The 16,501-nt window shown below is 44.5% G+C and overlaps 1 protein-coding gene across 2 annotated transcripts in view; it reads right to left on the reverse strand.

Annotated features, from left to right (window-relative positions):
* OSBPL10 (oxysterol binding protein like 10) overlaps positions 1 to 16,501 on the reverse strand; it is a 188,351-nt gene that overhangs the window by 112,259 nt on the left and 59,591 nt on the right. For both annotated transcript variants that reach the window (XM_065583544.1, XM_065583543.1), the window contains exon 4: positions 3,057 to 3,248. In XM_065583544.1, the coding sequence (XP_065439616.1) occupies positions 3,057 to 3,248 (192 nt within the window). The remainder of the gene's footprint in view (positions 1 to 3,056; positions 3,249 to 16,501) is intronic.

The raw sequence follows: 16,501 nt of genomic DNA on the forward strand, positions 1-16,501 counted from the left end.
TCTTCGATAGGATAACGAGTCTTGTGGATAAGGGAGAAGCTGTGGATGTGGTATACCTAGACTTTAGTAAGGCATTTGATACAGTCTTGCATGATATTCTTATCAATAAACTAGGCAAATACAAGTTAGATGGGGCTACTATAAGGTGGGTGCATAACTGGCTGGATAACCGTACTCAGAGAGTTGTTATTAATGGTTCCCAATCCTGCTGGAAAGGCATAACGAGTGGGGTTCCGCAGGGGTCTGTTTTGGGACCGGCTCTGTTCAATATCTTCATTAACGACTTAGATATTGGCATAGAAAGTACGCTTATTAAGTTTGTGGATGATACCAAACTGGGAGGGATTGCAACTGCTTTGGAGGACAGGGCCATAATTCAAAATGATCTGGACAAATTGGAGAAATGGTCTGAGTTAAACAGGCTGAAGTTTAACAAAGACAAATGCAAAGTGCTCCACTTAGGAAAAAGAAAATCAGTTTCACACATACAGAATGGGAAGAGACTGTCTAGGAAGGAGTACAGCAGAAAGGGATCTAGGGGTTATAGTGGACCACAAGCTAAATATGAGTCAACAGTGTGATGCTGTTGCAAAAAAAGCAAACATGAATCAGGAATGTATTAACAGGTGTGTTGTGAGCAAGACACGAGAAGTCATTCTTCCGCTCTACTCTGCTCTGGTTAGGCCTCAGCTGGAGTATTGTGTCCAGTTCTGGGCACCGCATTTCAAGAAAGATGTGGAGAAATTGGAAAGGGTCCAGAGAAGAGCAACAAGAATGATTAAAGGTCTTGAGAACATGACCTATGAAGGAAGGCTGAAAGAATTGGGTTTGTTTACTTTGGAAAAGAGAAGACTGAGAGGGGACATGATAGCAGTTTTCAGGTGTCTAAAAGGGTGTCATAAGGAGGTGGGAGAAAACTTGTTCACCTTAGCCTCTAAAGATAGAACAAGAAGCAATGGGCTTAAACTGCAGCAAGGGAGGTCTAGGTTGGACATTAGGAAAAAGTTCCTAACTGTCAGGGTGGTTAAACACTGGAATAAATTGCCTAGGGAGGTTGTGGAATCTCCATCTCTGGAGATATTTAAGAGTAGGTTAGATAAATGTCTATCAGGGATGGTCTAGACAGTATTTGGTCCTGCCATGTGGGCAGGGGACTGCACTCTATGACCTCTCGAGGTCCCTTCCAGTCCTAGAATCTATGAATCTATAAATCCAGTTCCCAGGGGATGAGTTAGTGTTGCCACTCTGGCCCCTTGTCCCCTTTTGCAGCAGTTTGACCTCTCCCTTCCTCCCCCAACACAGCCATAAAGCACAGTTCCCTTCATTCAGCCAGCCAGTCAAGTTCCCTCCCACTTAAAAGGTGTAGTGTGGTCATTTCCTTCAAGAGGCAAAAAATATATGACAATATACGGTACTAAATCAAAACACCATAACTAACACCAGTAGATTAAGATATGGTAGAAAGCATGTGAGTTCCAAGATTACAATCAGTCCTTTTCTATACATATGGGGCTCCTACATAAAAATTAAATGAAGAACAAGAAATGTTGCATATATAAATCAGAAGAGGAAACATACATGTATATTCTATATAATAATAACGTAATCCTGGAAAGCAGGAAGTGAACATGGTAAAAAGCGTTTTGTTCAACTCTTTCTTAATGTGAGATGGCTCCTTTGACTCTTCATAACAAAACAAGTGATACTCCAGAAACAAAAGGAAACCCCATATTTCCCTCCAAATTGTAGACTGGGTCATATTGACAGGTGATTTTGCAGCCTACAGCCCCAATTCTGCAAAGACTTAACATCAATTACTTAAAATGGACTTGAAGTCAATGGGACTATTCACAGGGCAGAAAATTAAGCAGATCTGTAAAACTTTGCATGATCAGGCATTAGAATGGGCTCCCTTCCAATTAAATTACAACATGGAGCAGTTGGACTCCTTTCATAAGCACTCATAATTAGTAATGTTTTATAATGAAGTATACACAACTATTTTGGAAAATCTTAAGCATGTTGACTACAGACTGGAAAAATGTATGTTTCTGTACATTATACAGGTTACTGAAGATTGTTTGGCAGATGGTTTTGTTTTTTGGTACTTTTTTTTTTTTTTTTTTTTTTTTTTTTAAGATCGGATTCTGGTCTTTGGTTCAGCTACATTAGAAGTTTCTGAGCACTTATTTCAGTTTTCACCTGACCAGAGAGTGAAAATGCTCCTGTAATTCTTGCTAAATTATAACCTGACATAGTTTATGTCAAGGAAAAAGCAGAATACCTGTGGGCTAATAGCTATATTTTGCTTAAGTGAATAGAAGGGATGCACATGGCAGCATGAAAATGAAGTTTACCTTTGTTCCTCATGACACCATCTCTTTAAAATAAAATTATTTTGTGAAATATAGAAAAACCTTTCCAAATCTCACTTCAACTCAAAAGCCCTATATTCTCACACACAAAAATAGGAGTTTCTAACATTTAGCAACAGACTAAAAGTTACCAGTTTGTAAACACTACAGCTGTACTGAGGTCTTTTATCACTGACTTCATTAATGTTACAAAATAGATAATATATTTACTGATCTATTATGTTATCAAATTAAAGAACTTGTCAAAATAAACAAACAGTCAATTTTGTACCCTTTTTATTGGGTGTTAGCTTACTTGCAAATTTGCAAAATTCAGTAATCCTCAATTGGTCACCTCCTCAGTGCAAATCAGTGAAAGTCTACTCAGTTCTTAACCGTATAATTGGAATATTGTGTAATTGGCTAAAATTCCTGGTAGTTATGCAATTAGTTGAACAAAATCCTGTTTTTAACAACAAAAGGGTAAAAGATACTCTATTTGTAGAGATTTAATTTAAAACTATACAAATATGCATTAAAGTGGGCTGCATATCCATTTTTACTATGCTACAGGATAAAAATGAGGTTAATTCTATTTAAACATCAAAAATTCTTCCAAGACAGCATATGTATTTAAAGTCATAAGAAAAAGAGGATATTTGGAGCTCACATGCCAACAAGGACACATCACATAACTCCTACCTCTCTGACTTCATGGAGTTGACCAGTATATTGACTCTTGGCTCTCCGGGCTGCTGCAGGCGATTTGTGATGTGTAACGGTAACAACGGTCGGTCCACTTTGACCCTGATGTTTTTGACTACTAGGAGATGCAGAATTACTCATCCCAGGAGGAAGCAAAGACAAGTTTCTGTTTCGTGAGGAGGGAGTGCTCTAGAATAAGCAACAAGATGTTAAAATGAAGAATTAAGATACATGAAAACATAATGTATTACCAAAAACTCGAAGGCTGCACTCTTCTCCTTATAAAACTGAACCTGGAGAACTATAGGCACTCAAGGCTTACTGATGACAAAAAATGCTGATAACAAGTATAGTGAAATTATGGCAAGGATCAATCCTGATAATGCAGAAGTCGCTATCTACCTGGTTTGTTGAGATTTCTGAAGTAGACTTCCCTAGCTCTGGCGAGTAATTTCCAAACATTGCTCTATATTAATATGCTGGAAGTGTCTTTGTAGCCAAACACACAAACCTTTTAAAGAGGGTAAATAATCTGCTTTTCTAAGCACAAAAGAATCTCAATTACGCTGATACAACTAGATTTTATAAAGTCACTGACCAGTAATTCACGAGGCATGCTTGCTGATTTTACAAAAAGGTATTTAGTTAAAGTTAATGCTTTCCCCTGATTAGTTTATGAAATAGTTTGATGCTTCCTTTGCATAATTTTCAAAGCAGCAGCCATTGTAAGGCCCATACTCCAGGTTAAATTAAAATGTGAAGCAGAAGTGTGCTTTGAAAGTGCCAAGAGATATTTTGGGGAGTGGATGAGGACAGGAGAGGGAGGCAATGGGGTAAGTGGGAGGCAGTGGGAGCCAGGGGCACTTGGGGGTGAAGCCCAAGGGAGGCAGCAGGGACCATGGGCGCGGGGGGTGGGGTGGGTGGAGAGTCCGGGGGAACACAAGTGCAGTTCCCCTGAAACTGTGACGATGATATTTTATTTCATTTTTTCTAAAGGCCCAAATCCAGCAAAAGTACTTAAACGTGCTTAAATGTTCCATTGATTTCAATGCGACTACTCACATGCTTATAACTGAGCATATGCTTAAGAGTTTGCTTGATTGGGGCCTTAATGTCAGAACATATTATACTAAATAATAATTAAGAACTGGAAAGTCACACTATTAAACTTTGTAATGTTAACAGCAAAAGTGGGTCAGTTGTGAAGCTTCCATCCAAATTCAAGTTCCTCAACTTCAGATCTAAACCCAAACCATTTCACAAGAGTGTTGGGATTCGGAATTCTGAACTGGCCCATCATGAAAATAAATGAGCTGTGAAGGTGAAATCTGGACCTAGATCTGATCTTCCTCATGTTTCTGAGTGATTTGGATTCTGTGTCCTAGTTTTGGGTCCATCTCTAGTTAATAGTGAACTGTAAAGAGAAAAGGGAATGGCAGGCAAGCCAAGAAACGTGACTTGACCGTCCCTGCTAATTGGGCTGAGCACAGGAGATTGAGCACAGAAATCCGTTTTAATTTACTTTCCAAAAATTCTTTCAAGCCACTATCCTTCTGCATTGAAATCTGTTTTTACAGGTTTGCTAATGACACCCCACATTTATCATTCTGTGATACTACAGATACCAGAAGAGACATCATAGCCACAAGGAAGGTTGGCAGGAGATTACTGGTACTTGTGATACCCAAGAGAGCCAATGTCTCCTTGTAAACCCAGAAGAGAGAGCAGATTCAAATGGAGAAATTAGAACTGATTCCTGACATAATTATTGGTTGCTGATACTATCACAAGAGCTCTAAAAATTATATCAAATGATTGTTTTGCAAATATCTGTTCTTCAAATTGATATAAAACACCAGTGTAATCCAGAACTTCTTTGTGTGTAGCTTGCTTTTAGAAGAGTATCTATCTGCTGTTACATAATGTCATAAGACATTCGAAGTAGCCAGGGCCGGCTCCAGGCACCAGCATAGCAAGCAGGTGCCTGGGGCGGCCAACGAAGAGGAGGGCGGCACGTCTGGCCGTTCGGCGACAATGGCGGCAATTCAGCGGCGTGGCCGTCACTCCCTCTGGGAGCGAAGGACCTGCCACCAAATTGCCGCCAATCGCGCTTTTTGGGAGTGGGGGGGAGGGGGAGGCTGCTTGGGGCGGCAAAAACGCTAGAGCTGACCCTGGAAGTTGCTCTAGAAATCAAAACTCCTTTGTCTCGAGTGCCTGCCCTGAACCTCACTGCATAACACAGAACCTTTAAATTGTGTCCTCCCCTCCCTGTCAGCAGTTACCAGTCTCCTCTACTATTAATAATGGTCTGAGTTTTTTCCCTCTCTCTGAGTTCAATTGTTCACATATCTGATCTTTTAATAGGGTTGCTACTCCATGGCTTATTCACTGCGTCACTCAAAGTTATTTTATACTAGAGAAAGCCTGAAGTATTGCAGTTTCAGTCAGGAACACAGATGTATCAGAACACATATAATGTATCATTGCAGATATCACAGTGATAGATGCTTTAGTGTGTTATCTATATGTGGTCCATCACAGCCTAGGCTATTTTTGTCCATGTTTGAAAAATGTTGTTAGTGGTTTAATTTCCACACTTAGGCTACATCTACACTACGGGGGGGGTCGATTTAAGATACGCAAATTCAGCTATGCGAATAGCGTAGCTGAATTTGACGTATCGCAGCCGACTTACCCCGCTGTAGGGACGGCGGCAAAATAGACCTCTGCGGCTTCCCGTCGACGGCGCTTACTCCCACCTCCGCTGGTGGAGTAAGAGCGTCAATTCGGGGATCGACCCGAGAGGTCGATTTCTACCCGCCGATTCAGGTGGGTAGTGTAGACCCAGCCTTAGAGAGATCTATGTAATGTGCTTGCTAAGCTTCTTTCTTCTGTTTTATTATATTCTTGTTATATGCATACATCTTTTGTTTTGATTTTATTTTAGTATCAGACAAAATGGCATGTATTGTACACTGACAACAACATTTTAATAAAAATGAGGGTGGCATAGATGCAATATTTTGAGTAAAATACAGGTATGATCCCACTATTTCTACATACAAGTTCTATATATTTGTACTTGTTTTCATAGTTGCAAAGAGAATTATTGTAATAAGTGAATGGAAATGGAAGAGGAAGTCTTATTTTCACCAGTAGTGCCTATATACTCAAATTTGAAACAGTATATTGTAATCTGGCCAGTAAATAGCAACTGAAAGTATTCTCCTTTTTATCCCTCAAAGGCTAGTGAATGACACTGCAATCATGTATAATGACTGTCACTTTCATTAAAAGGTTTTAGATCTAAAACTGACAAGCTTAATTTATAATTAGCATTGGGATTAAAGTCAGACATTGTGTATAACAGTCATGGTAATAGTAAATTTTGTCAACTCCAGATAATCCACTTTACCAACACACATAAAAGAGGCAAGGAGGGGACTTCGTTACATATTTTAGGAGAGCAATTACCTCTACACTCAGCCAAAAGATTGAGACATCTGGTATGTCAGAACCTGATACTATAAGCCCTACACGTGCAGAACATACTGCGACTACTCTCTATGCAGTGTAACAAAACACAGAGTACATAGATCTGGTTTAATGTATAGCCTCATCATACACAAACATGCTTCAGAAGTCATAACCCAATCCTGCAAACACGGCTAAGTGCAGGGTTTGCTACCGTGACTAACTGCAGTTATAAGCATCAGCCATCCATTAAACTAACCATCATTGCTGGTGTTTTCCATTTGTGTTAAACAGAACTTGGACTAAAATGAGAGGCTTATTGTTTTTAAGTTATCTTTGGTTATATGGTATTGCTTAGATACAATTACAACTGAAGATATTTACAACACTGGGGAATCTAGATTCTTTACCTCTGATGACTCAAGCCTTCCCTCTTATTAGAAGGCTAACTGAAATAGGCTGTATCTAAGTATATCAAAACATCACATACTTCCGGTATAATAAACATACAATATAGATTTTTCCTTTTAAAAATCTGACTACCAACATAATTTATCCAATGGTAAACAGGGGAAGGGACAAGATCTGAAGCCCACCTCTCTCCGTACACCTCAGAGCCTGAACTCCAGCCCAAGCCACAACTTCCAAGCACTGTCTACACAGCTATTGTGAACACACTAGTCTGAGCCCCGCAAGCCCAAGCCTGTAGACCCAAGCTGGCAAGCGCACTCCAAAATGCTATGCCTACATCCTCTATAGGATGCCAAGCAGGTTAGGGAAGGAGCAGCTCACTCAGTCCATCCTTACTATCTCTTCAGTCATTGTCTCAACCCGTGTTGTTCCTCCTCCTACCTTCCATATAATCTGAGAACAGCTCCTCTGCTCCACCATCCCGTTCTGAACAAGGCTCAGATTTAGAGCTGGACGTAGGGCAGCTTTGAACATTCAATAACAGAGTGTGTTTTGATTGGTTTAGTAGATGTTCTCTCTATTAAAACGGGCTACAGTTCACAAAAATATCATACCTTTATTTACTTCTAGTAAATTCAGCCCTATGTGAAGTTCTAACATACCAGAGTTATCCCAAAGTGGTTATTTATCCAAAACCAAGTGCCTACCCACATGACAAGATTAAAGAAGTTGCAATTCTGAATTTCTTTTTAGTTCTCTGCAGAAGCACTTTGAAGTGAAGTGTGATCAAGCACAGTATAAAAATAAAATGGCATTTATTATTCAGTTTTATGAAATACTTACTGCATCTAACTTATCTTTCATATAGTTCTGCTCTTATAATCATCTTACTTATATTATTCCTTTGGGAGATTACTGAAGATGAAATTTTAGTAACCTATAAAATTTCACCACACAAGAGAGAAGACTTGTCAAAATGTCATATCAGATCAAGACTGCCACTGATAAAGAACAACAAATTAAAAATGGACTGAACATTTTTTTTTACTTGACTAAAGTGGAGTTTATCTGAACTGTCTGTGCCTATGGTACATATTTAGATTAATCAAAACTCAAAAAAAAGCACCATGCATATGCTTTGTGCATACCTGACATGAATGCCATACATGGGACATATTTTTAAGTTAAGATAACATACTGCAAATTCCTCCTCCTCAAACAATTCCCTCCCATTTTCAAGTGTCTGGGGAAAAAAAGATGAGTCTTGCAATGTGTCTGAAGATCATCATTAATATCAGCCGCATCTTTACTTACTTTAAGACTCCAGTATAAATATTTTACTGTCCCCTCAACTTTCCAGGGGTAGGTGTTACAGAAAAGTTCTAGTATACATACTGCTTTTACTTTAAGAGTTCATTCACTGGTTGCAGTTAGTTTGTCACTTCAGGACTAACTACAGAAAATGCTTCTTTTGTGCAGACTGCAACATTACTTGATACATTTTCCATGCATCATCCAGAATTCTAGAGAACTGCAAACTACTTTTGTCATACAGATGTAGTTTAAGTGTTGATGCTTTCAAGAAATAGCAAAGTTTACTACCAAAAATGACAACCATCGCAAGAAATAGATTTCCATAGCAATAGTAATTTTAAATGTACATAAATATAGGGCTTCTCATTTCAAATGATCCCAAAGTGCTATTAAAAAAAAAAAAAAAAAAACCATACAAGAATCACTTAATCCACCACTGAAATGCAACTACTTTTGGATTAGCATATCAGAGCTGTTCAACAGCACAAAGTAGCACTATGGAATAATTTAAGAGAAATGAAAAATATCACTTGCATTTGAAATTCTGGTATGGGAGGGTTAGTTGAACATCAGTTGGCTTAGTTGGAAATTAGACAAGATAATGAGTAAAAGCTTCCTCCATAGCTTAAAATATGAGATACATCCAATGTCAATCTCACATGAATAGCATTTCCTGTCTCCCAGAACCACTGGTTCTATATTGACTCACAAAGAAGAGAGTAATGTACTAAATCAGGGGTCGGCAACCTTTCAGAAGTGGTGTGCCAAGTCTTCATTTATTCACTTTAATTTAAGGTTTCGCGTGCCGGTAATACACATTAACATTTTTTAGAAGGTGTCTCTCTTTAAGTCTATATTATATAACTAAATATTGTTGTATGTAAAGTAAACAAGGTTTTCAAAATGTTTAAGAAGCTTCATTTAAAATTAAATTAAAATGCTGATCTTACACCGCTAGCCTGCTCAGCCTGCTTCCAGCCTGGGGTTCTGTTCACCTAGGCCTGCAGTAGGCTGAGCGGGGCCTGTGGCCAGGACGCCGGCTGGCAAGGGCCGGCAGCCAGGACCCCAGACCTTGGGGGGGGGGGCGGGTTCAGGGCAGACGGTGCAGGGCAGAAGGCTGGGTGTGGGGGGGGCTCAGAGGTCAGGGCAGAGGGCAGTGGGTATGTGGGGGGTTCAGGGCAGAAGGCTAGGGGTGTGGGGGGATTCAGGGCAGAAGGCTGTGGGTGTGGGGGGATTCAGGGGTCAGGGCAGAGGGGGTTCAGGGGTCTGGGCAGAGGGCTGGGGGTGTGTGGGGGTACAGGGCAGAAGGCTGGGTATGGGGGGGAGGTCAGGGCATAGGGCTGGGGGGGGTGGAGGTGCAGGGCAGAAGGCTGGGTGGGGGGGGGTGCAGGGCAGAGGGCTGGGGTGCTCAGCTCGTGAGGGTGCTCCCTGCCCGAGCGGCTCATGGCAGGGGGCTGGAAGGGATATGTTCCACCCCCTTCCCCAAGGCCCGTCCCTACCTCTCTCTGCCTGCTCTACGGAGCAGCGAGGACGCTGCCGCTCGGCTCTGCTCCGCTCCCCATCCCCCTCTCAAGGGCCATCGCTGGCAGGGAGGGGGAGGAGGAGGGGCCGGAATGCACCACGCTGTGGGAAGAAATGAGGGAGGGGGGAAGCTTGGCTGCCGCAGGACCAAGCTTCTGCCTCCTGCCCCCGCATGGGAGAGCGGTGGGCGGGGCGGCTGAGTGGGGCTGGGGGCCGGGACCCCCCGCCCACCGCGCTCCCCTGAGGAGGCAAGAGGCAGAAGTTTGGTCCTGCGGCAGCCAAGCTTCCCTCCTCGCCCGCTTCTTCCCCCCAAGCATGGCGCTTTCTGGCCCCTCTGCCCCTCCTCCTCTCACCGGGCAGGCAGCGTGCCACTCAAAATCGGCTCGCGTGCCGTGTTTGGCACATGTGCCGTAGGTTGCCAACCCCGTACTAAATTATCCAAACCAGGGGCAGTGGGACTGCCCACGTTACCGCGAGGCTGCGGCAGCGGCAGCACTGTGACGTGGGATGTGTAGTCACGCTTTATCGCCGGGGGAGAGCTCTTCCGGCAATAAAAAATAACCACCCCAATGAGAGATGGTAGCTTTATCGCCGGGAGCACTGTCTATACCGGCGCTTTTCAGTGCTAAAACTTTTGTCGCTCAGGGGGGTGTTTTTTCACACCCCAGAATGACTGACGTTTTAGTGCTGAAAGTGGCAGTGTAGACACAGCCTAAGGCGGCTTCCTGCCCACCCGCTCCATACACTCCGGGAAGCAGCCGGCACGTCCCTGCCGGCCCCAGGGAGGAAGTGGGCGGTCTCCATGAGCTGCCCCTTCCCCGAGTGCCAAGTCGCTACAAGAGGGGTGTGCGGATCGTTTTCGGGAGCTGACACCGCACGAGGTAAACGCCGACCCTCTGACCCCCCTCCTGCACCCCATCCCCCTGCCCCAGCCCAGAGCCCACACCCAGTACCCAAACTCCCTCCCAGAGCCTTAGGCCAGGGGAGAGGGGGGTAGGACTTGGACGTCTTTTGGGCACCACCAAAAATTATCCAAACCTGCCGCCTCTGACCCAAACCATACATTTTGCACACGTCCCGAGCTAAATACTCTTCCTTGCCTTAGTCTACTTACCATATGGGGTTCTGATGGAGCCACAATACAAACTACTACAACTAGAGACTAAAATACGGTGCTTATGACTGAGTGACACTTTCTTACCAACAGATCAAGGGACAGAGAGGAAATATGGATTTTAAGTTGGCACTCACTAACATTCACAAGCCTTGTGAATAGGAGAGGAAGCAGTAGACGTGATTTATCTTGACTTTAGTAAGGCTTTTGATACGGTCTCAAATGACCTTCTCAAACAAACTAAGAAAATACACCTAGATGGAGCTACTATAAGGTGGGTGCATAACTGGCTGGAAAACCATTCCCAGAAAGTAGTTATCAGTGGTTCACAGTCAAGCTGAAAGGACATATTGAGTGGGGTCCCCCGGGGATCACTTTCGGATCCAGTTCTGTTCAATATCTTCATCAATGATTTAGATAATGGCATAGAAAGTACACTTATAAAGTTTGCGGACAATACCAAGCCGGGAGGGGTTGCAAGTGCTTTGGAGGATAGGATTATAATTCAAAATTATCTGGACAAACGGGAGAAATGGTCTGAAGTAAATAGGATGAAATTCAGTAAGGACAAATGCAAAGTACTCCACTTGTATGTGTGCAACTGATTGTTCCCTCCCAAAATGAGAAATGACTGCCTAGGAAGGAGTACTGCAGAAAGGCATCTGGGGGTCATAGTGAATCACAAGCTAAATATGAATCAACACTAACACTGTTGCAAAAAAAGCAAACATAATTTTGGGATGTATTAGCAGGAGTGTTGTAAGTAAGACACGAGAAGTAATTATTTCACTCTACTCCACACTGATTAGGCCTCAACTGGAGTATTGTGCCCAGTTCTGGGTGCCACATTTCAGGAAAGATGTGGACAAACAAAGATATGGAGAAAGTCCAGAGAAGAGCAACAAAAATGACTAAAAAGTCTAGAAAACAGGACATATGAGAAAAAATTGAAAAAATTGGGTTTGTTTAGTCTGGAGAAGAGAAGACTGGGGGGGGGGGGGGGACACGATAACAGTTTTCAAGTACATAAAAGGTTGTTACAAGGAAACATGAGAAAAATTGTTCTCCTTAACCTCTGAGTTAAGGTTGGACATTAGAAAAAATTTCCTGTCAGGGTAGGTAAGCAATGGAATAAATTGTCTAGGGAGTTTGTGGAATCTCCTCATTGGAGATTTTTAATGAGCATCTGTCAGGGATGGTCTAGCTAATACTTAATCCTGCCATGAATGCAGGGGATTGGACTAGGTGATCTCTTGAGGTCCCGTCCAGTCCTACAATTCTATGATTAAAATAAATAGATAGCTAATATAATACCAGTTTCTTAGAGAGTTTTCGATCATTGATTTATTGCTGTATGTTCAGTCTCCTTCCAGTTGTGGAAGGGTTGGTTATATCTATAGGCAGCCCTTTTGTATTATTCTGTGTTTTTAATTTATGGGATTGTGAAACAGAGACCCATTGGTGGCTCACTACTTTGTGTCAGCAACTCTTATTAGGACCGAGAAACACACTACACCTAACATATTGCTGTCACAGTATTTCTCTATAAAGCACGTCAAGTGAGATATCAAATGAAAACCAGTGAGACGTTGATCATTATCATCATTGGGAAATGTATGTATTAACACTGTAAGAAGACTTATGGATACTTCCTGATATTATGTTGTAAAGTCTAACAAGGCAAAATGGGCAAAGAGGTCTTCTGCTATTCAACTATCTCTGTCTCTAATGTAAGTTAGCCATTGCGAAGCCACTTCACACTTGCAAGTGACGTAAACTGGAAAAACAAGTTAAAAAGGGGGGTGTAAAGGCAGCATGGCACTGGCACCCAGGAACAAGCAGCATGGGAGGACAGTCTTATCTGAGGGTACTCTTCAAAAGGGGATACATTTCAAAGGTTTGCTGGACTACAAGAATCCCCTTTGGTTATCCATTTCACTGACGAACACCCTTTAATACAGAGGGAGGTGGTTCATGAAAAATCTGGATCCTGATTTGATTGAAAATCAGCAAGCTCTGCAAAAGGACTTTGAGGGTGAGAAACTCTCTCAAAGGAGTGTAGCTTGTCAAAGTTACAATGAGTCTTTTAGAAGCGTATTACACTTTTGTTTTATTTGTAAGCATGTTTCCTTTCTGAATACTTACTTGAATCTGTGAATCTCTGTTAATAAACCTGAATTTGTTTTCACTATAAATAAATTACAGTGCGATGTTGTTAGAAAGGACCTGATCTTGAGTTGTAACCTTCCAGTGATATGTAAGTCTCTTTGGAGAAAAAGGACTTGGTAATTACTATGAGTATCTAGTGATAGGGGCTGGGCACTATAGGGAGGCACTAAAGGATGGCAGAGCTGAGATTGTTTGGGTGGCTAACAGACTGGGGTGACAGGGAACTGACACCCAGTTTAGCACCAGCAAGTCTCTCTCTTGCTGAGGTAGGGGAAAGTATCTGAGGACTAGTAGTACTTAAGTGGAGCTAGCCTGCATCCATAATGCAGAGGGGTCATGTTAGCAGCTGACTGAGTTGTTCTAACTCAAATTTTAGCCTGCACCCCCTGATGGACCAGCTATCTTGAGTTAAATCACCACCACACCTGATGATGAGTTTGGGGCAACACCTGAGTTAAAGCTTGTCATCACTGCAAAGTTAAGAGGACAAGTCTCATTGAGCTTCAATGGGACTCATGTCTCTTAAGTTAGTACTTTTGAAAATCCCAGCCTCGGCTGTGTACCCCAAACAAAACTTACTGTAGATATTGATTAGTACTAACTTCATACATATGAAGTTTGTCATGCCATTCCTCTATTTCTATGCCTGTTCTGCTCTTGTGAGCATTCTGCAGGGGACTGAAATTAACAAGCATCATACTGTGAATTACAATTTTGCTGTGGTGTTTAAAAGGAAAATGTACATTGGTTACTGCTTTTCCTTTCCTTAAACCAGAACTGCATCATGCAAAATTGAATGATCCTCACAGAGCAATTTAAAATAGATTGTATGACATTTGCAAAGCAAATCTACTAGCAATACTGTAACTGAATAACACACCATAGTATCATGTTCTAACTTCTATATTCCCTAAACCAGGCCTGCACAACATGCAGCCCGGGGGCCGCATGCGGCCCGCGTGGGCTCACTGTGCGGCCCGTGGGGGGTGAGTAGGCAAGCAGCGGGTGAGGGAGGGGGCTGAGGAACAGGGCCGGCTCTAGGTTTTTTGCTGCCCCAAGCAAAAAAAATTTTGGCTGCCCCTCCCCACTGCACCCTCCTGCCGCCCAGCCCTAGGTCACTGGTAACTCGTTCCCAGAGCGGGTCATTCAGCAGGAATTTTGGATGTGCACAGAACACAGACTGGATTGGTTCCTATATGGTTACAGAACTACAGTGAAGTGGAACAGTTTTCAGCTTGTGTGATTGGAGGATATCTGGATGCATATTATAAGACTGTCCTACATAAATGAGGAAAAGTTGAGGTGCCTTTATTATTCTTTTGTTCCATTCTTGGTTTCTATGGGAAATTTGCCAATGCAATATCACTGTCTTCCTTTTAAACAAATAAAACTAAAACTTAAAAAAAAATAATAATAATAAAAAAAAGCAATGGCTATTGAAAATAGCAATTCCAGTGCTAATAACCACTGGGAAGCATTTCTTGCTCAATTTATTCTACTTTTTCTACAGCAAGTTACAGTGGATCAGTATATTTTATTTGGGGGAAATGAAGTAACAGCTGCCCAAATTGAGCTTGAGCACTCCTGAATTTTGAGGGTGTTCAAATCTGGAAGGCAGGTGCTGGATTCCCTTTCTGAATATTAGCTAAATCTGGAAAAGAAAAGTCAATTTCTGCTTCCATGGCTCAGAAGTGTAAATCCTCCTACGTGCCTGGTACGGTATCTAAAACTGGCCAGTCTAGTAGAGCCTCCCCCCTCCCTTACTTTTCATTTTAAATTCTAGTGGGATCCACGTACCTGCCTTGCTAGGCTTCAGATAGAGAGATGCAATGTCCATTTAGTCTATCCAATTCTTTCTTTGGGGGAGAGCCTAGGGCTGGGGTGGCAGGAAGTGCGGGTGCGGGGGGGGGAGGGGGGGGAGGAGCCCAGGGCTGGGGCGGCAGGAGATGTGGGTGGGGGGAGAGCCCAGGGCTGGGGCAGCCAGAGGTGCAGGTGGGGGCCAGAGCTGGGGCAGCAGGGGCTGGGGCAGCAGGGGGTAGAGCCCAGGGCTGGGGCAGCAGGAGATGCGGGTGGGGGGGAGAGCCCAGGGCTGGGGCAGCAGGAGATGCGGGTGGGGGCCAGAGCTGGGGCGGCAGGGGGTGCGGGGAGAGCCCAGGGCTGGGGCAGCAAGTGGTGGGGGCCAGGGCTGGGGTGGCAGGAGATGCAGTTGTGGGGAGAGCCCAGGGCTGGGGCAGCAGGGGGGTGCAGGTGGGGGCCAGAGCTGGGGCAGCAGGGGGTGTGGGCAGGGGAGAGCCCAGGGCTGGGGCAACACAGGGGTGCGGGAGGGAGCCCAGGGCTGGGGTGGGGGGGGGGGGCAGCAAAAAAACCTAGAGCTGGCTCTGTCCCTACCATTTACAGCAAGCTGCAGCATGAGGTTTCAGTTCCACACTCCTTTCCCCTCCCTTTCCTGTTAATTGCGGCCGAGGGAATGCTGGGAAATGTAGTTCTTTCCCTGCTCCAGGGCTGGCTCTATAGGCAGGGAGCTAACCAAGGAACTACAGCTCCCAGGGCTCCCTGTTGGTTCTCAGCTCCCATGCTGGATTCTTGCACCCCTGCAAATTTGCCACCCCAAGCACCTGCTTGCTCTGCTGGTGCCTAGAGCCTGCCCTGCTGAGGAGACAAGGAGGCAGGCAGTGGCGGGGGGTGAGTAGGCGAGCCGGGGGGCTGAGGAGGTGAGCAGGGGGGCAGTGACGGGGGGGCAGGTGAGCCGGCGGCGGGGGAGGAGGCGGCTGTGGAGGCGAGCAGGCGGGCAGTGGCAGGGGCTGAGGAGGCGAGCGGGGGGGCAGTGGTGGGGGGGGCAGGTGAGCCGGCGACTGAGGAGGCGAGCGGACAGGCAGTGGCAGGGGGGCAGGTGAGCCAGCGGCGGGGGAGGGGAGCTGAGGAGGCAAGTGGACAGGCAGTGGGGGAGGGGGGCCAGGTGAGCCAGCGGTGGGGAAGGCGAGAGGGTGGGCAATGGCGGAGGGGCAGGTGAGCTGGCGGCTGAGGAGGCAAGTGGGTAGGCAGGGGGGCAGGTGAGCCGGCGGCCGGGGTGGGGGGCTGAGGAGGCGAGGCTCCTATCCCCTCTCCAAGGGTTGCAGCTGTCTGAAAGTGCCTGCCTTCCACACCTTCCTCATTCACACCTCATTCATTCAACAGGGCAATTGATTACAAAGTGGGGGGAAGATCTTATTCTACTTCTAGCAAAAAGACAGTTTTCTTTTACCTTAATTATACTACCTTAGGGGCCTGCTATAACATATTACCAAGGTTCAATACCGCTGTTTCGGAAGGAGGGTTTGTTTCCGCGGGGCGGGCGGCGCTGGGGGGGGGGTTGTTTTGGGGCGGCTGGGCAGAGTTGGGGGGGGTGTTTCGGCAGCACTGCGGGGGTTGTTTCAGGGGGCTGGATGGCGCTGGGGAGGGG

This window comes from Chrysemys picta, chromosome 2, assembly GCF_011386835.1.
Source record: "Chrysemys picta bellii isolate R12L10 chromosome 2, ASM1138683v2, whole genome shotgun sequence".
Classification (NCBI taxonomy): domain Eukaryota; kingdom Metazoa; phylum Chordata; order Testudines; family Emydidae; genus Chrysemys; species Chrysemys picta.